This window comes from Armigeres subalbatus, chromosome 2, assembly GCF_024139115.2.
Source record: "Armigeres subalbatus isolate Guangzhou_Male chromosome 2, GZ_Asu_2, whole genome shotgun sequence".
NCBI lineage: Eukaryota > Metazoa > Arthropoda > Insecta > Diptera > Culicidae > Armigeres > Armigeres subalbatus.
The window spans coordinates 235,958,367-235,974,741 of record NC_085140.1 but is presented as its reverse complement, the minus strand read 5'-3'; the positions used below and the strand labels follow the sequence as shown (position 1 = coordinate 235,974,741).

Below are 16,375 nucleotides of genomic sequence, written 5' to 3'. Positions count from 1 at the left end.
TAGAAGTTACCTATCAACTTCCAAGGAACCTACTCCTTACTCTAAAAATTTCGGTTGCCAGACTAAAACTGAATGACTAAAATAAAAAAAAAACCTTAAATTAAAACTCCCAAAAAACAAGAAATTGTCAATCACAGAGAAAAAAGCTCTGGTTAATCCACCTAGCGATGTTGGTGCCTTTCCCATGCATTTTTTTTTGTAATATGAGTAAGTGTTTTTTTCGACGATAAATTCTGAAAGCTAATACATCGTTAGAAAGCCTAGCCGATATTGTGCATTATTTCGTGTATTACTATGTTTGAAAACTGATTTATCTAATTGCACAACATTGACAGATTTTACTTTACTTTATGATTCTCGAACAAATTGAAGTTTCGGTAACAGTATGTTGTTCCAAAATCCCAACCGATGGGGCCATGTTAGTAGCTTCCGGGAATAGCATTTCATACTCAGCGCTGGATGCGAGGCGCGGGAGCTGCCCTCCTTGGTAAACAAACGCTCGATCAGTCGGGTCAAATTTGTTTAGAGCCCCACCCAACACCAGGATAGCTAGGCAGTGCTTTGAGCGGCACGTTCGTTTTGATAGGCATAGGGCCTGCTTGTGGACACATGCAGCTTTTTATAGAAGTTCAACAGAGCCCACTGTCGAACCCCACCACATCCTAGGCAGATCCCACAGGACGCACCCTCTCACTCTAGCTGATGTCAGAAGGACAACAATGCCCAGGCTACACTACCAGCTAAGTACGCAACCCTTAGCTGGCGGTCAATTGTCATCGGAAGACCAGTGGAAGCGTGAGTATTGGAACTTGTGAGCTATTTTAGGCGCTCCTTCCCGGATGTCAACTCACCATTTCGTAGTGAAAGATTTAGTTAGAAAAATAAATTGGAGGATAACCACTTCCTTCGGTGGGGTTTGACCCCAGTATGCTAGACAGGTGCTACTAAGCTACGAAGGACCTCCGTCGTCCTCCACAGCTTAACGGGTACTGGTAAGGCTAAATTTCCAACAAAGCTGTACCGAAAGGATATATAATCACTCCAAAAACAAATTTTTGATAGGAGGCTCGGAGACCCATAGTGTTATATATCAATCGACTCAACTCGATGAATTGAGATGATGTCTGTTATGTGTGTGTGTGTGTATATATGTGTGTATGTGAACAAAATTTCGTAGACACACTTTTTGGAACTTAGCCTTGACCGAATTACTCGCAACAAATTCAATTGGATGGGAAATATTGTCCCATCGTTTGCTACTGAAAATTGGCCAGATTGGACTATGGGATCAAATGTTAAGGCCAAAATACTATTTTATTATCCAGCTTTCCACGCTCGGTAATGGCGGCTTATCGGTGTGTAAAAATCAATTGGTCACTGTACTGTTTGACACTAGCTGGAGGAAAGCCCACTGGCGTTCCTGGGTGAGGGGAAGGGAAAAAAGGCCTTTTCGACAGTGAGTTTTCCTCCAGCTAGTGTCAAACAGTACAGCGACCGATTGATTTTTACACACCGACAAGCCGCCATTACCGAGCGTGGAAAGCTGGATTAGCAAAACACGCTAAAAACCCCACTCATATTTTTTAGTATTTTACGCAAACCGAGGAGATGAGAATTTACGGGGGAGTACAAATTGGCAACAAACTACTACATAAATCCGTATTTTTTGAATAAGTGTTTGTATTACTTCACAGTGTTGCACAATTTTCCGAAGGACAGAAAGAGAGAGTCAACACACCGCCGGCGATAAATCATTCAGAAAGCTCTTTTCATCGCCCAATTTTTCTTTGGCCTTAACCCTCTCTTTCCCACGACTTTTTTCATAGATTCCAATAGGAAGGAATCCCCTATGAAAAAAATGCTAGAACAAAAGTGATTTGGCATAGATAGAATTAGTGGAAAACGAAAAAAAAAGTGTTTGATTGTAAATCAATAGTTACTTGATTGTTTTTGTACTATTTTTACACAAAATTGATTATATTTGCAGTCTAATGAAACCATAAAGTTGTGCCAAATACTGCCTTTTGTTGTTGAAATAATTCGATGAATGTTGGAAGGTGCAAAATTTGATGGAGCTCTACAGCTACCATGGGAAGGAAAGGATTAATATTGTCTGGCATCCAAATACATGCTTCATCGGTCAATACGCTCGTTCAAGTAGAGGTTGTACCAGTTGGTCGTTAGATCCAAACCCGACCACATTAGCGAAAGGAGAGATCGCCACTCATGTTCAATTCAATTAAAGGTAATTGCCTACTTCCGATCCGATTGGTCAGGCTATTACCTTTGATTGAACTCAGGTGTATGTTTTTTTTAAATAAAGGTAATAAACCATAGAGTCACAGCGGTTCCTATTGTTCTTGTTTCCAAACATGTTGGTACACAAGTGTTAAACCGTACTGATTTTTTCTTCAATGACATTTAGCGCCCTATCCCCGCCAAAAAAAAGATGTTTCACCAGTGACAACACGGACAATCTTCTTCTCTAGATTATTACCTCTATTGTTTTTCCTATCAAAAGTTATGTATAACGATTTACCAAAACAATTTTAGTGCCCATATGCCCAACAAACATTATTTTTAAGGATCACAGGCTACGAAGTCAGTTTCATGCTTTCATACAGGAATTTTGTTTGGAAGGCTTGGTATGAAAAATGAAGATACAATCTTTTCCATAGGTTCATTCATTTATTTAGTTAACATCTAAACAGATAACACTGAATCAACAATTTGACGCCACATAGGTAAAATATTTATTTCCTGGGAGATGAAACAGACAATGATTAAAAATTTCTAAAATGAAAATAAATCCGGGTATATCATGACTAAAAAGGCAAATATGGAAATGGTTTTTTCAGCCTTGCTACTTTATTAGTACAATAAAAAATGTTAGCATGCTTGTTTGATTGTCTTACTTAACTAGAACTTATAACTAGATAATTTTGACTCAATGAGTACTCTTATATTACAAGGCAGTAAAAAAGCGACAAATAAAATGTAAAACAAATATTTATAAAACAATTTCTTTTTTATTATTTGAAAAAAAAAATTTAGATTGTTTAGTGGTATCCTTTTATCTGTTACAAACAAATTGACACTAGGGGTATTCACGTAGCGCTTGGTATTCAGTGTATTTCTTGTATACGTGGTATATTTAGCCAAATATTTACGAGCTGGTATTTCTTTCAGAGGAAAACTTACGGAAACTTAGGAAGACTTACGCGACTGTATGCCGATACACATCGATTTTGATGTGTATTCGTTCACACCGATTTAGAATACCATGTTCAAGGGGATTGATATGATATTTTTCAGAAAATAAATAACAAATATGGAATCTTGCTCTTAATAATCGAGGCTCGGCAAGTTCCTATGTGAGTACCGGTTTGGGTTGTACGTGACATTTAAGCGAAGCTCCTTTTCTCATTCTTATATACCCAGTTCTTATTTACACGGGTGGTTTTTGGTCGATTAAGACCTTTAGCGTTCATGAAACTATGTGTTAGCCATATGAAAGAATTCACAAAAAAATCAAAGAAAATTCAGGTGGAAAAAAACCTGTAAAAAATCAGTTTAACCGGTAATTTGAAGAATATCAACCGTGTAAAAAAATATTGGCTGTATGCTGCGTTTTGACAGGGCAAGTGAATTAAACAAATCAGTTGAATTCAATTGACTTGCCAAAAGTTAAACATATTTAACTTTCATTTCGTTCAAGTGAATTGAATAAAGGTGCTTACACGTTCAATTCGCGTTTAATTCAAGCGACTTGCTTAATTCACGTGTCTTGTCTAAACTTATAATTACGGATAGCGCTAAATAATAGTCTAAATATATGTCGCATGTTTCGCAAAATTCATCGGTGCGCCCCTTGCATTTAGAAGTATTTTAAAAATTTCCAACTTTCATTCTCAAATACGATATGTAATACCGCGAGAGACTTTTTTCGCACGCTGCCATGTTAGAGTAGTACTGATTCGGGATGCTATACCCCATCATAAATTTCTTTTAGAAAGCTCCAAATTCGGGGAGCACTAGCTCTGATGATGCATTTCAACTTGCTCTACGCAGCTGTGCAAAAACCAACACGAAAGGAGCGAAAACAAAGCGAGAATCACCATTTTTCTGTGGGGGCCTATCCGATTCTGTTTTTTCGCACTTGTATACAAGTTTGATAAATTTGTTATCATGGCTTGTTATGATTCGGAACAGTTTTTGCCTCACTTTTATCGTTGTTCGTTATCTATTGAGAGCGATTTCTGCAAAACCCTGCCATTTACACATCAATATACAGAGTACACTGCGTGGAGCATTCACATGAAAGCAGTGGTAAACATTTAGCAAATACGCCTTGTTAAAAATACCACCCTACATGAATACCCCTACTATTTTTTTCAGTTATACTACTTGACTGTAACTTTGAAGACACGTAATATTCCTCAAACAGGAAATTCTTCTATGTTGAGCAGAAAAGCTCTTCTGAGTATTTAAAAAAGAAGAAAATATTTGGAGTTTTAACAGAAACTTTTTTGGAAGTTACACAAGATATTTTTTAGGATTTTCAAAGGAAATTATTTGGAATATTTAAATTCTTGGTAGCTTTCAGGAATTTGCAACGAGAGTTCTTCGAAATTTCCGAAAGAAACCCTCCAGAATTTCCGCTGGACATTTTCCGGAAAGTCCCTGAGAAATTCTTCTAAATTTCCAAGGGAATATTTTCGGAATTTCCATCAAGAAGATTTTTTTTTTGTTATTTACACTAGAATACTAGAAAATTTTGAAAATGTATTTGAAAAATTCACAAGATATTCACCGAAATTTTCACTGAAAATTCCTCAGAATTATTACGGAACATTATTCGAAAATTCTTGAGAATGTCCGTAGGAAATTCTTTGAATTTTCCTCAAGAATTGTTCAAAATTTGTAAGGGAAAAGATCCGGGTTCAGCAGCCTTATACAGAGGATTAAAATTAATTTAGTTTCAAATTGATGTTTGTTTTATTGGATTTTGTTTTGTTCAAAATTTGACTTTTGTTGCATAGTTTTCATACTAAAATAGTTTTCAATGATTGAATTACTTTAACACGTGATTGATCCTCATATTATTTCGAAATGCACAACACATATGATATTTTGTAAAATTTGAAAAAGTCTACGCAGACTTCAGGTGGTGGGAGGTGTTTTGGAAAAGTCTACAAAAGACTACTAGGAGGGATGGGGGTCGGAAAATGTGAAAATTTGGTCTACGTGGTTTGCGAACAGCCCCTAGGACATATGGGCACTAAAAATAATGTTTTAGTAAATCGTACATAGCTAGAACATAGGAAAAACATACACCTGAGATTTTTGGACACAATGCACAATATCGGCTAAGGTTTCTAACGATGTACAGGGGATGGACAAAATAATTAGGATAGGCAAATTTTGGGTAAAATTAGATGTGTTGTAACTATCTAAGTTATCATCCGATTTTGACAATTCAGGCATGCCCGAACTAGAAAATTAATGCAGTTTGACGGTATGTCCATGGAACCGACTATGGTCACCGGATTCCGGAGATATTCCGGGTTTTTTGGAAGAAGGTTCAAAACCGTAAATTTGATGTGAATATTAGGAGAAGTTGTAGTTAAAAATTGAATAATATTAGTAACCACAAATGAAGTAGGGCTCTTGCTGATTGAAACCATATATTGAGATTTGGAATCGGACCAGAATCAAGTGAGATATGGCCATTTCTTTAAAATCGGTTTCGATCGATACTTATCAAAGGGGTCAGGCCACAACTTCATTTGAATCTCGCTTTTTGATAGATCGGCCACTATGATTTTATTCTAGAAGGCCTGTAATGTGTCCATAATGAAAAACCAATTGAATAAACGGATCCTGGAGTCGCTGGGATGTCCCCGGGGAACCTGTGAATGGGGACATTTAAGTTTTAGCACCAAAATCAGTCATTCCACGGCTCTTTTTTCATGGTTTTCGATCAGGAAGCGAAGTATGAATATAAAATGGTCCATTGACGGCTCTGACCGCTTCCAGGATCTACGGATTGGCCCCGGGGAACCTGTTGAAGGGGACATTTTAGTTTTACCACCAAAACCAGTCGTTCGACGGCTCTTTTTTCATGGTTTTCGATCAGGAAGCGAAGTATGAATATAAAATGGTCAATTTACGGTTCTGACCGCTTCCAGGACCTACGGATTGGCCCCGGGGAACCTGTGGAAGGGTACATTTTAGTTTTACCACCAAAACCAGTCGTTCGTCGGCTCTTTTTTCATAGTTTTCGATCAGGAAGCAAAGTATGAATATAAAATGGTTCATTGTCGGCTCTGACCGCTTCCAGGATCTACGGATTGGCCCCGGGGAACCCGAGGAATGGGACATTTTAGTTTTACCACCAAAACCGGTCGTTGGACGGCTCTTTTTTCATGGTTTTCGATCAGGAAGCGAAGTATGAATATAAAATGGTCCATTGACGGCTCTGACCGCTACCGGGATCTACGGATTGGCCCCGGGGAACCTGTTGAAGGGGACATTTTAGTTTTACCACCAAAACCGGTCATTCGACGGCTCTTTTTTCATGCTTTTCGATCAGGAAGCGAAGTATGAATATAAAATGGTCATTTTACGGCTCTGACCGATTCCAGGATCTACGGATTGGCCCCGAGGAACCTGTGGAAGGGGACATTTTAGTTTTTGCACCAAAACCAGCCATTCGACAGCTCTTCATTCATTCATTCCAGGACCCAAGGATTGCCCCCGGGGAACCTGTGGAAGGGGACATTTTAGTTTTACCACCAAAACCGGTCGTTCGACGGCTCTTTTTTCATGGTTTTCGATCAGGAAGCGAAGTATGAATATAAAATGGTCCATTGACGGCTCTGACCGATTCCAGGATCTACGGATTGGCCCCGAGGAACCTGTGGAAGGGGACATTTTAGTTTTAGCACCAAAACCAGCCATTCGACAGCTCTTCATTCATGGTTATCGATCAGGAAGCGAAGTACGAAAATAAAATGGATCATTGACGGCTCTGACCGCTTCCAGGACCCAAGGATTGTTCCGGGGAACCTGTGGAAGGGAACATATAAGTTTTAGCACCAAAATCAGCTATTCGACGGCTCTTTTTATAGGTTTTCGATCAGGAAGCAAAGTATAAATATAAAAGGACCATTGACAGCTTTGACCGCTTCCAGGACCTACTGGTTGCCCGCGAGGAACATGTGGAGGGGGACATTTTAATGTTTACACCAAAACCAATCATTCGACAGCTCTTCTTTAATAGAAGCAAAGTATTAATATAAAATTGACCATTGATGAGTCTGACCGCTCTCAGGACCTACAGATTCCCCCCGGAAAACCAGTGGAAAGGAACATTTAAGTTGCAGCAACCAAACCAATATCTCGACGACTTTTTTTTCGTGATTTTTGATCAGAAAGCGAAGTATGAGTATAAATTGGACCATTAATGGATCTGACCGCTTCCAGGACTTAAGGATTGCCCCCGGGGAACTGGAGAAGAGGAGATTTTAGTTTTAGCACAAAAACCAATCATTGGACGGCTCTTTTTTTCATGGATTTCAATCAGAATGTATGAACAAGAAATGGACCATTGACGGCTCTGACCGTTTTCTGGACCTACGGATAGCTCACGGGGAACCTGCCTACTTCATACTTCGCTTCCTGATCCAAAGCCATGAAAACAGAGCCGTTGTATGACTAGTTTTGGTGCTAAAACTAAAATGTCCCCTTCCACAGGTTTCCTGGGCCAATCTGTAGGTCCAGAAAGCGGTCAGAGCCCTCAATGGTCGCTTTTATATTCATTTCTCGATTCCTAATCAAAACCACTAGAAAAGAGACGTCGAATGACTTGTTATGATGCTTAAAATAAAATGTCCCCTTATACAGATTCTCCAGGAGCAATCCGTGGGTCTTGGAAGCGGTCAGAGCCATCAATGGACCATTTTATATTCATACTTCGTTTCCTGATCAAAAATCGAATGACTGGTTTTAGTGCTAAAACTAAAATGTCCTCATTCACAGAATCCTCGAAGGCAATCAGTAGGTCCTGGAAGCGGTCAGAGCCGTCAATGGTCATTTTTATTTCATATTTCGCTTCCTGGTCGAAATCCATGAAAAAAGAGCCTTCGAATGACTGGGTTTGATGCTAAAACTAAAATGTCCCCTTCAACAGGTTCCCCGGGGTCCAATCCGTAGGTCCTGGAAGAGGTCATAGCCGACAATGGACCATTTTATATTCATACTTTGCTTTCTGATCGAAAACCATGAAAAAAGAGCCGTCGAATGACTGGTTTTGGTGCTAAAAATTAAATATCCTCTTCCGACGGAGGCAATCAGTAGGTCCTGGAAGCAATCAGAGCCATCAATGGACCACTTTATATTCATACTTCGGTTCCTGATCGCAAACCATGAAGAAAGAGCCGTCGAATGACTGGTTTTGGTGGTAAAACTAAAATGTCCCCTTCCACAGGTTCCCCGGGACCAATCCGTAGGTTTTGAAAGCGGCCAGGGCCGTCAATGGATTATTTTATATTCATGCTTCGCTTCCTGATCGAAAATCATGAAAAAAGAGCCTTCGAATGACTGGTTTTGGTGCTAAAACTAAAATGTCTTCTTCCACAGGTTACCCGGGGCTAATCCGTAGATCCTGGAAGCGGTCAGAGCCATTTTATGGACCATTTTATATTCATACTTCGCTTCCTGATCGAAAACCATGAAAAAGGAGCCGTCGAATGACTGGTTTTGGTGGTAAAACTAAAATGTCCCCTTCCACAGGTTCCCCGGGGCCAATCCGTAGGCCCTGGAAGCGGTCAGAACCGTAAATTGACCATTTTATATTCATACTTCGCTTCCTGATCGAAAATCATGAAAAAAGAGCCGTCGAACGACTGTTTTTTTTTTTTTTTTGGTAAAGCTAAAATGTCCCCTTCCACAGATTTCCCGGGGCCAATCCGTAGATCCTGGAAGCGGTCAGAGCCGTCAATGGACCATTTTATATTCATATTTCGCTTCCTGATCGAAAACCATGAAAAAAGAGCCGTCGAATGACTGATTTTGGTGCTAAAACTTAAATGTCCCCATTCACAGGTTCCCCGGGACATCCCAGGGACTCCAGGATTCGTTTATTCAATTGGTTTTTAATTCTGGACACATTAGAGGCCTTCTAGAATAAAATCATAGTGGACGATCTATCAAAAAGCGAGATTCAAATGAAGTTGTGGCCTGACCCCTTTGATTAGTATCGATCGAAACCGATTTTAAAGAAATGGCCATATCTCACTTGATTCTGGTCCGATTCCAAATCTCAATATATGGTTTCAATCAGCAAGAGCCCTACTTCATTTGTGGTTACTAATATTATTCAATTTTTAACTACAACTTCTCCTAATATTCACATCAAATTTACGGTTTTGAACCTTCATCCGAAAAACCCGGAATATCTCCGGAATCCGGTGACCATAATCAGTTCCATGGACATACCGTCAAACTGCATTAATTTTCTAGTTCGTGCATGCCTGAATTGTCAAAATCGGATGATAACTAGGGTAACGGTACCAATAGTGGAGGTATTAGTAGATCCACAAAAGAAAATATAAAAAAAAATGATAATTATGGGAAATTTAAAGTTTTAATATCTTATTCAATAAATAAACTAATAAATTTGCTAACAAAAATGAGATAGATGTCATTTAACATCAACAATTACCAAATATTGCTTGCACCACTATGGGTACACTGTTCCTTTAGTGGCGGTAAAAATTAATTTTAGTTCCCATAGTGGTGCTATCCATTGGTTTCTTATGAGACTCGCCACTATTGGTACAGTTGCACCACTATAGGTGCAAGAGAGTCAATTTTGTTAAGGAAAATAATTGTTTTCAATAGTTTTTCAAGCGAAAACTTAAGATAAGTTGCATTTAACAGGATATTTAAAGCACGACTCATCAACTGAAACCATCGTAAAGTGTATAAATATGATAAATCTCATGAAAACCCCACTACCTCCACTATTGGTGCTACCACCACTAAGGGTACGGTTAACCTAAGATACTTACAACACATCTAATTTTACCTAAAATTTGCCTATCCTAATTATTTTGTCCATCCCCTGTATTAGCTTTCGGAAGCGGTGGTTGCAAACCATATGAAAATTGGAAATATGTACTAGAATAAGAGATCGGCGAAAACGCCATCTTGTTTCCAATCGAACCGTCAAAAGCGGTACCAATTCGAGTTGTTTACTTTTTTCACCCATAAGAAGAAAGCAAAAAGTTCAAATGCAGCCAGTGTTATTTTCATGATTTCAATCATTTTCATACGTTGCCATTTCGACAGTTTTCCACTCCAGCGGTCTCTGATTGAAGGGTTGCTAGCGAAAATATAGTTTTGAACATTGAATCCAAGATGGGGACCGATGTTTATATGGCAAATTGAGGCTTTACTCTGGTTTTTCCAACGGTATGCTGATTTGTAAAATCGGTTAAGAAATTTCTGAGTTATGGCAGTTTTAGCGAATCAAAAATCGAGAGGTCCATGGTCGTACACAACTAACGAGGGGTCCATCAATGTTAGAAGTTCAGCTCGCATCCTTCATATAGTCGCCAAAAGCTCTCGAATGATCACAAATTTAGGCATTTTTAAGACCCTTGTGCAAGCAGAACAATTTTGTTGTTGATTTTTCTGTGAAATTGAGTAGAATATGGTTTAAATTATTTCCAATTTGAATTCAAATGTGAAACGATTTTCCCGGCAGGTTATTACGCTTCGTCATATCTCTCTAAACGGAAATTCTGTTGGTAGGATCGAAATAAGCTATGTAGAAGCAATATGAAATTGGTTCAGAGCATTAGGTAATAGGACATCTTCAGGTAATAACTTAATTACCCAGTATGAAGCAGATCTCATCACGTGTTCAAATGTTTCCATTTTGTCATGTTCGAGCTGACCTACCCCTTTTGGTTACCAGATAAACGGTTTCGATTATATTTGAACCAATGATAAATTATACCATATGTTCTAATTATCACGCTTAAAAACACATGTAGATGTAAACCAAGGGTTATTGAGCTTTGGAAACGTTTGCGAGACCAGTATTATACTACAAATTCAAAGTGCAAGTTGAAATGTAATCTTTGACCCGGTAGTGATGGTTGTATGGAAGAGGTATAAGCACGTAATCATAATCGAACAATTATTTACAAAACTCAAATTTTTGATAAGAAAGTATATGCTAACAGACCTGCGTTATTACTTGTGCGTAGACAAAAACAAGACATCTCAGTATTGACTTACCTTTATCATCATTGAATGCATGATTGATTCCTTTCACAAAATATAGGAGTACGTGTTATCAGCAATGTACTATAGAATATCGATGCTCAGGAAGCAACGAACGGATTAGAAAAATTGAATGATTGTCGCCTCTAACGGGTGATGATCCTTTGCTTTCTCGTTAATTTGCTTATTGCACTTTTCACTCGACGAATTTATGTCAATGCCAGATGATGGTTATTTATAAAAATCTCACTATTACCTCACTTATTCCGCGCTGTATGGCATGAATATATTTTTAAAACAAATCTTCTGATATTCGCTAATATCACAGCTCCAAATGCGTTTCAGCAATTGCACACAATCATACAACTTTATAGAGCTTGGCCACAAAGCGATAAGCCTTGATACGATATGAGCATATAAACTTCCTTCCTATTCGATACGTTTGCAAAACGTGCAAAAAATGTGCGAAAACTCTGTTGAAGCCCCCGACCCGGGTTGTAACATTGGTCCAAAAGAATAGCGAAGTGCTAATAACGGCTCTCTGAAGTAGACTGAGTTGTCGAACAACCTCTCACGCGATACTGTTTACCACACCACCACTACCGACTTAGTTGCTGCGTCGTACCATTCTAGCCGCACATGGATCGCAATTGAAATGAACAGCAGTCAAGCTCGTCATAGAGGACGTCATAAAGATCCCCAGAATGTAATGCAAGCCGCCGCGCACGAGGTTATATGTATGAATCACAAAGAAAAACAGATTTTCCGCTACGGGTAGCGTTGTATTGGTGTTGAATCTGAGGTAGTCGAACAGACCTCCGGGTAGTTAACTGCAGCTGTATTCAGTGCTGACAATATCCAGATGCATGTATTTATCTTGTATGCAAAAACCTTCGATTTAAAATATTTTCTTTTTGGCTATTTGGGTACTAGGATGATAGTATCTTAAACAAGTATTATGTAGATACATCTCTGAAGCCAAGATCTAAATAAGATATCTTATTTCGTCTTTTATTTAAAAAGTTTCCTGTATAAATTCATACCCGAGTAAATATGAGACATATGAAGCGTGAAATGCACATTTCAAGCAGATTCAAAACCAATGCCAATGGATTTGAAATTAACGAAGATTATAAATATGTCCTAAACATGCGTTCCATGTTGTCTCAACTTCATGGTTACTTAGATATTCCACGGTTGCTTCCGGTACAGAGACTAGTTGAATGGAAAAGAGGAAGAACAAATTCTAAAATTGTGTCTATTTATTCGATTTATTCCGCCATTTACCTTAATACCTGAACCTGAGATTAGTTCGGTAGAGCACGTCTTTACAGATGGGAGTGGGGTAGCATATACTGTGTAGCATACTTTCTCAGTGTGATCAACGTACATTACGCTGCGAAAGTGACACCACTAAGAGCAATATCGGTGGCCCGTCTGGAGCGGATGGAAGAACTACTTAGAGGCTTGCCACACCTTATCTCGATCTGCACAATTTGATATTAACAAAAGCAAAGCTGGTATGGATTCAAGCATAACCAGCATAATATAGTCGTTACCGTGGCTTTCCGGTTCTGAACAAGAATAAGACGGAAGCTTTTGCATGAGCATGACTGACCGCCCACGGTTGCTACACCGTTATTGCTAGGTTAGCTGTAGTTACACAGAGAACCAACAGATGATGTTTAGGACTAACATCATCATCAATGTGTAAGAACTGGTGACCCAAAATTAAGGCCGACGAGTCATCTGCACTTCCACGAGAAATCATTGGGATGTGGAGGTAGTGTAGCAGGGTTCGTTTTGCTAAACGGTATGCCGGGTGTACCATGTATTTTGGTTGAGGTGGAACACAATATTTCGACGATAACGCGACCGTTCTGCGTGCTTGAGAGAACAAAATCGAACGCGCACTAAATTTTTAATTACTCATCAGTAATACCGTTCAAAATATTGACAAAATATTAACGTTGACAAAAAAAGTGATCAAATAGTGACTTTCAGTTGCAGAGAAAGTGAACAAATATTATTTTTTATATGAGGTTTGTTACATCGTATACGACGAACTTAGGAATTGAATTTAATCAAGGCAACACACGCGTCCTTGTTATTTGACCCACATTTATTAACTGCCAGTTCTCTTCCTTTTTTCATCAGTGTGTCCAGTTTTTATTTAACTTTAAACAATCTAACAATCTCTCAGGGGCCCTCCTTAGCCGTGCGGTAAGACGCGCGGCTACAAAGCAAGACCATGCTGAGGGCGGCTGGGTTCGATTCCCGCTAGACAATTTTCGGATTGGAAATTGTCTCGACTTCCCTGGGCATAAAAGTATCAGCGTGCTAGCCTCATGATATACGAATGCAAAAATGGTAAGCTGGCTTAGAAAACTTGCAGTTGATAACTGTGGAAGTGCTTAATGAACACTAAGCTAGGGGAACCCGGGGCAAGAAGGTCACCTTAAGCATTTTGAACTATTACATATATAGTTGTAACACCACTAAATCAAACGTTTATGTAATGTGTAAAATGTAATGTAGATTGCTGTCAATGAAACTACATTGACATTGATATGAATCATATCATAAAAGTGGACTAAATATTAACATTTCTTTTGATTGTCACCCTACAGGGGCAAAAAGGACACATATTGAAATAAAGGTGTAATAATGAAACTAATCACCTAGCCACATAATTGAATCAGCGGACGATGGCTCAGGAACACGTAGGCACAGTTCAAGGTGGCGTTGACCGAAACCGTGAAACCAATCTTTACCAGCCAGTTGGAACGCGGTGTTGAACGGATGTTTAATTTTGTTCCTCTTCGCCTGCCGGAATGCTAAGCTCCTGAATTCGGGAATTGGCAGTGCAACAAGTCGTTGTTCCATGTTGAGTATGTGCTGAACGAGTGCATCCTCCTGCTGCGGATTATTCTCTGGTGCGGAGCGACCGAAGCGTTAATCTTCCGATCCAAGTGCTTAAAATTTTTCTTCTGCATTCGACGACGAACACGGTGCTAAGTGGCTGCTCGCTTCACAGACATGCCGGACTCGGTCACCGCTTCTATTGCTGCGGTCATGCTGGCGGATGGTAATTGTTCCACGTCGAAATTCGTACCACGTACGCATTATCCAGGACCGGTCACTATACGAAATCACAACAACAGTTTGACACTTGTGTTTAAGGTTATGTTTGCGCGATAGAGTGACGCTTTTGCCCTCGGTTGAGGTGTCCTTTTTGCCCCGGATGGTCAATAGTTCATTTAAATGCATATATTCTCAAAAAAAGATACCACAGCCAGTAGTGTTGAGTTAGAAATACTTGTCAATACTCAGGGTGAGCACTCTAGTCGACAAAATAAATTCCCGGGTTTTTCCCGGTAGGATTTTCAAAATTTTCCCGGAAATTTTTAAAAGTGCCTGAGAGGGTTTTGATTATGTAAAACAATAAATTTTATTTGAACAAAGAGAACAGTTTCATTGTACCTATATAAAATGTACAACATTATGTTTATTTATCAATTCATTTATTTGGTAATAAGCAATAAATTCTAACATTCTCACTGACTCATGACTCGTTGTAAAAGACTTCAAGTTCTAACTGCTATTTTGTTCGCAAAGCTTTTGAGATATTGATTGCACTCTAGAAACTATGTGGCAGGAAAATAATGAAAAGCGCACATATCGATGGTTTCGTGCAATAGTGGCACAACTCAAAATACTTCACTTTTGACATTTTGATTGCAAAGCACAGTATAAACAGTATAAAGTAACACTTGATAAAGACTAATGCATAATTAATGCATTATTATGCTTATTTTAAAATTTGATGATTTTTCGAAAAAATTGTATACCTCGAATTAATTGATTTTTTCAAGTTTATTTTTATAAAAACACATAAAAGTAATCCCGATGTATCAACACATTCAGATTTCGAATTGTGCCTGTATTGCACAAAACCGTTGATATAGGGAAACAATATTTAAAAAATTACAAAATGATTCATTGATGAGCCATTAAAACAAAATACCTAAAGAATTTCATATGTCTATAGTTTTCTCTAATTTCACGCATTAAAACTAAGAATAGAACAGTCTTTTGCTGTAAAAGGTAAGCTAAGACTTTATTTTCAGTAAACCTATCTTCTGAAAAGGGTCCTCTACTGTTTTGTATTCGGTAGATCTTATATTTTTGCAGTACCTTTCTTTAGTAGGCGCACCTTTTTAACTGAACTGTCCATTATTTAATTTTAAAAAGATTATGAACTAAAGGTAGGAAGTTTGAACAGTTTAGTGTGTCAAAAATGCATCAGATAGCAGTATTGAACGACAAGCGACCATAAACTGGTACCTGGAAATCTGCGTAAATTGCAGGAAGCTACCAAGGAATTCCAAAAATTTGAATAGACTTTATAAAAGTTCCTGAACATATGAAAGCAATGGAATATGGATTCTTAGCAATTTAATCAAAATATTTATTGTAAAAGTAGTAAGGATTACTAATAAAATTTAAGAAAATTATTTAAAGCTTGAAAATAAGCAGGAATTTGAAAAACAGGCGATAAAACTTTATTAAATATCGGTTGAAGACCTAGCATTACTATAAGTCATTATCAAAAATCATAGGCTAAATGTTGTTGAAAACTTATGAGACAGTAGGTATTGTACGTGGATTTCCCTATTGGACCCGACCGTTCGAAATATTCGCAGTCGTTCAAATCGCCGTTTTCACCTTCACATCCGTTTTCTGTCAAAACTTACAAGTTTGCCCACGTGCTTTTTGCTGTTTTCCTCGAACTTCTCTTTTTTTTCGATGTTTTGACAGACAAGGAACAAAAAACAAGGCAATCTACCAAACATTTATTGAGTTCAGCAAATTTTGTTGCAAAAGGGAATTGGTCATCATTGCTCAAGTAAATCCACAATAATTAAAGGAATTCTGATGAAATTATACTACTAACAATTTAATCAAATCAATATTTACTTAAGCATTGTTTGGGGACTGATTTGCGATTCGATTCAATAGAATGCAAATTGCAAACCTTTCCCTTGGAACTAATTCCCTTTTCTGATAGAGGAAA

General features: G+C 38.4%; 1 protein-coding gene across 7 annotated transcripts in view; it reads right to left on the bottom strand.

Moving 5' to 3' along the window:
* Positions 1–11,884, bottom strand: part of LOC134211923 (choline/ethanolamine kinase) — a 73,445-nt gene extending 61,561 nt beyond the window's left edge. For 3 of the 7 annotated variants that reach the window (XR_009979151.1, XM_062689325.1, XM_062689326.1), the window contains exon 1: positions 11,314–11,884. Coding sequence is in view for 6 of the 7 variants with exons in the window: in XM_062689325.1 (XP_062545309.1) it covers positions 11,314–11,334 (21 nt within the window). In the remaining variant the exon portion in view is untranslated. The remainder of the gene's footprint in view (positions 1–11,313) is intronic. The other 4 variants (XM_062689320.1, XM_062689322.1, XM_062689319.1 and 1 more) reach the window with 3 other exon arrangements.
* Positions 11,885–16,375: the final 4,491 nt, after the last annotated feature.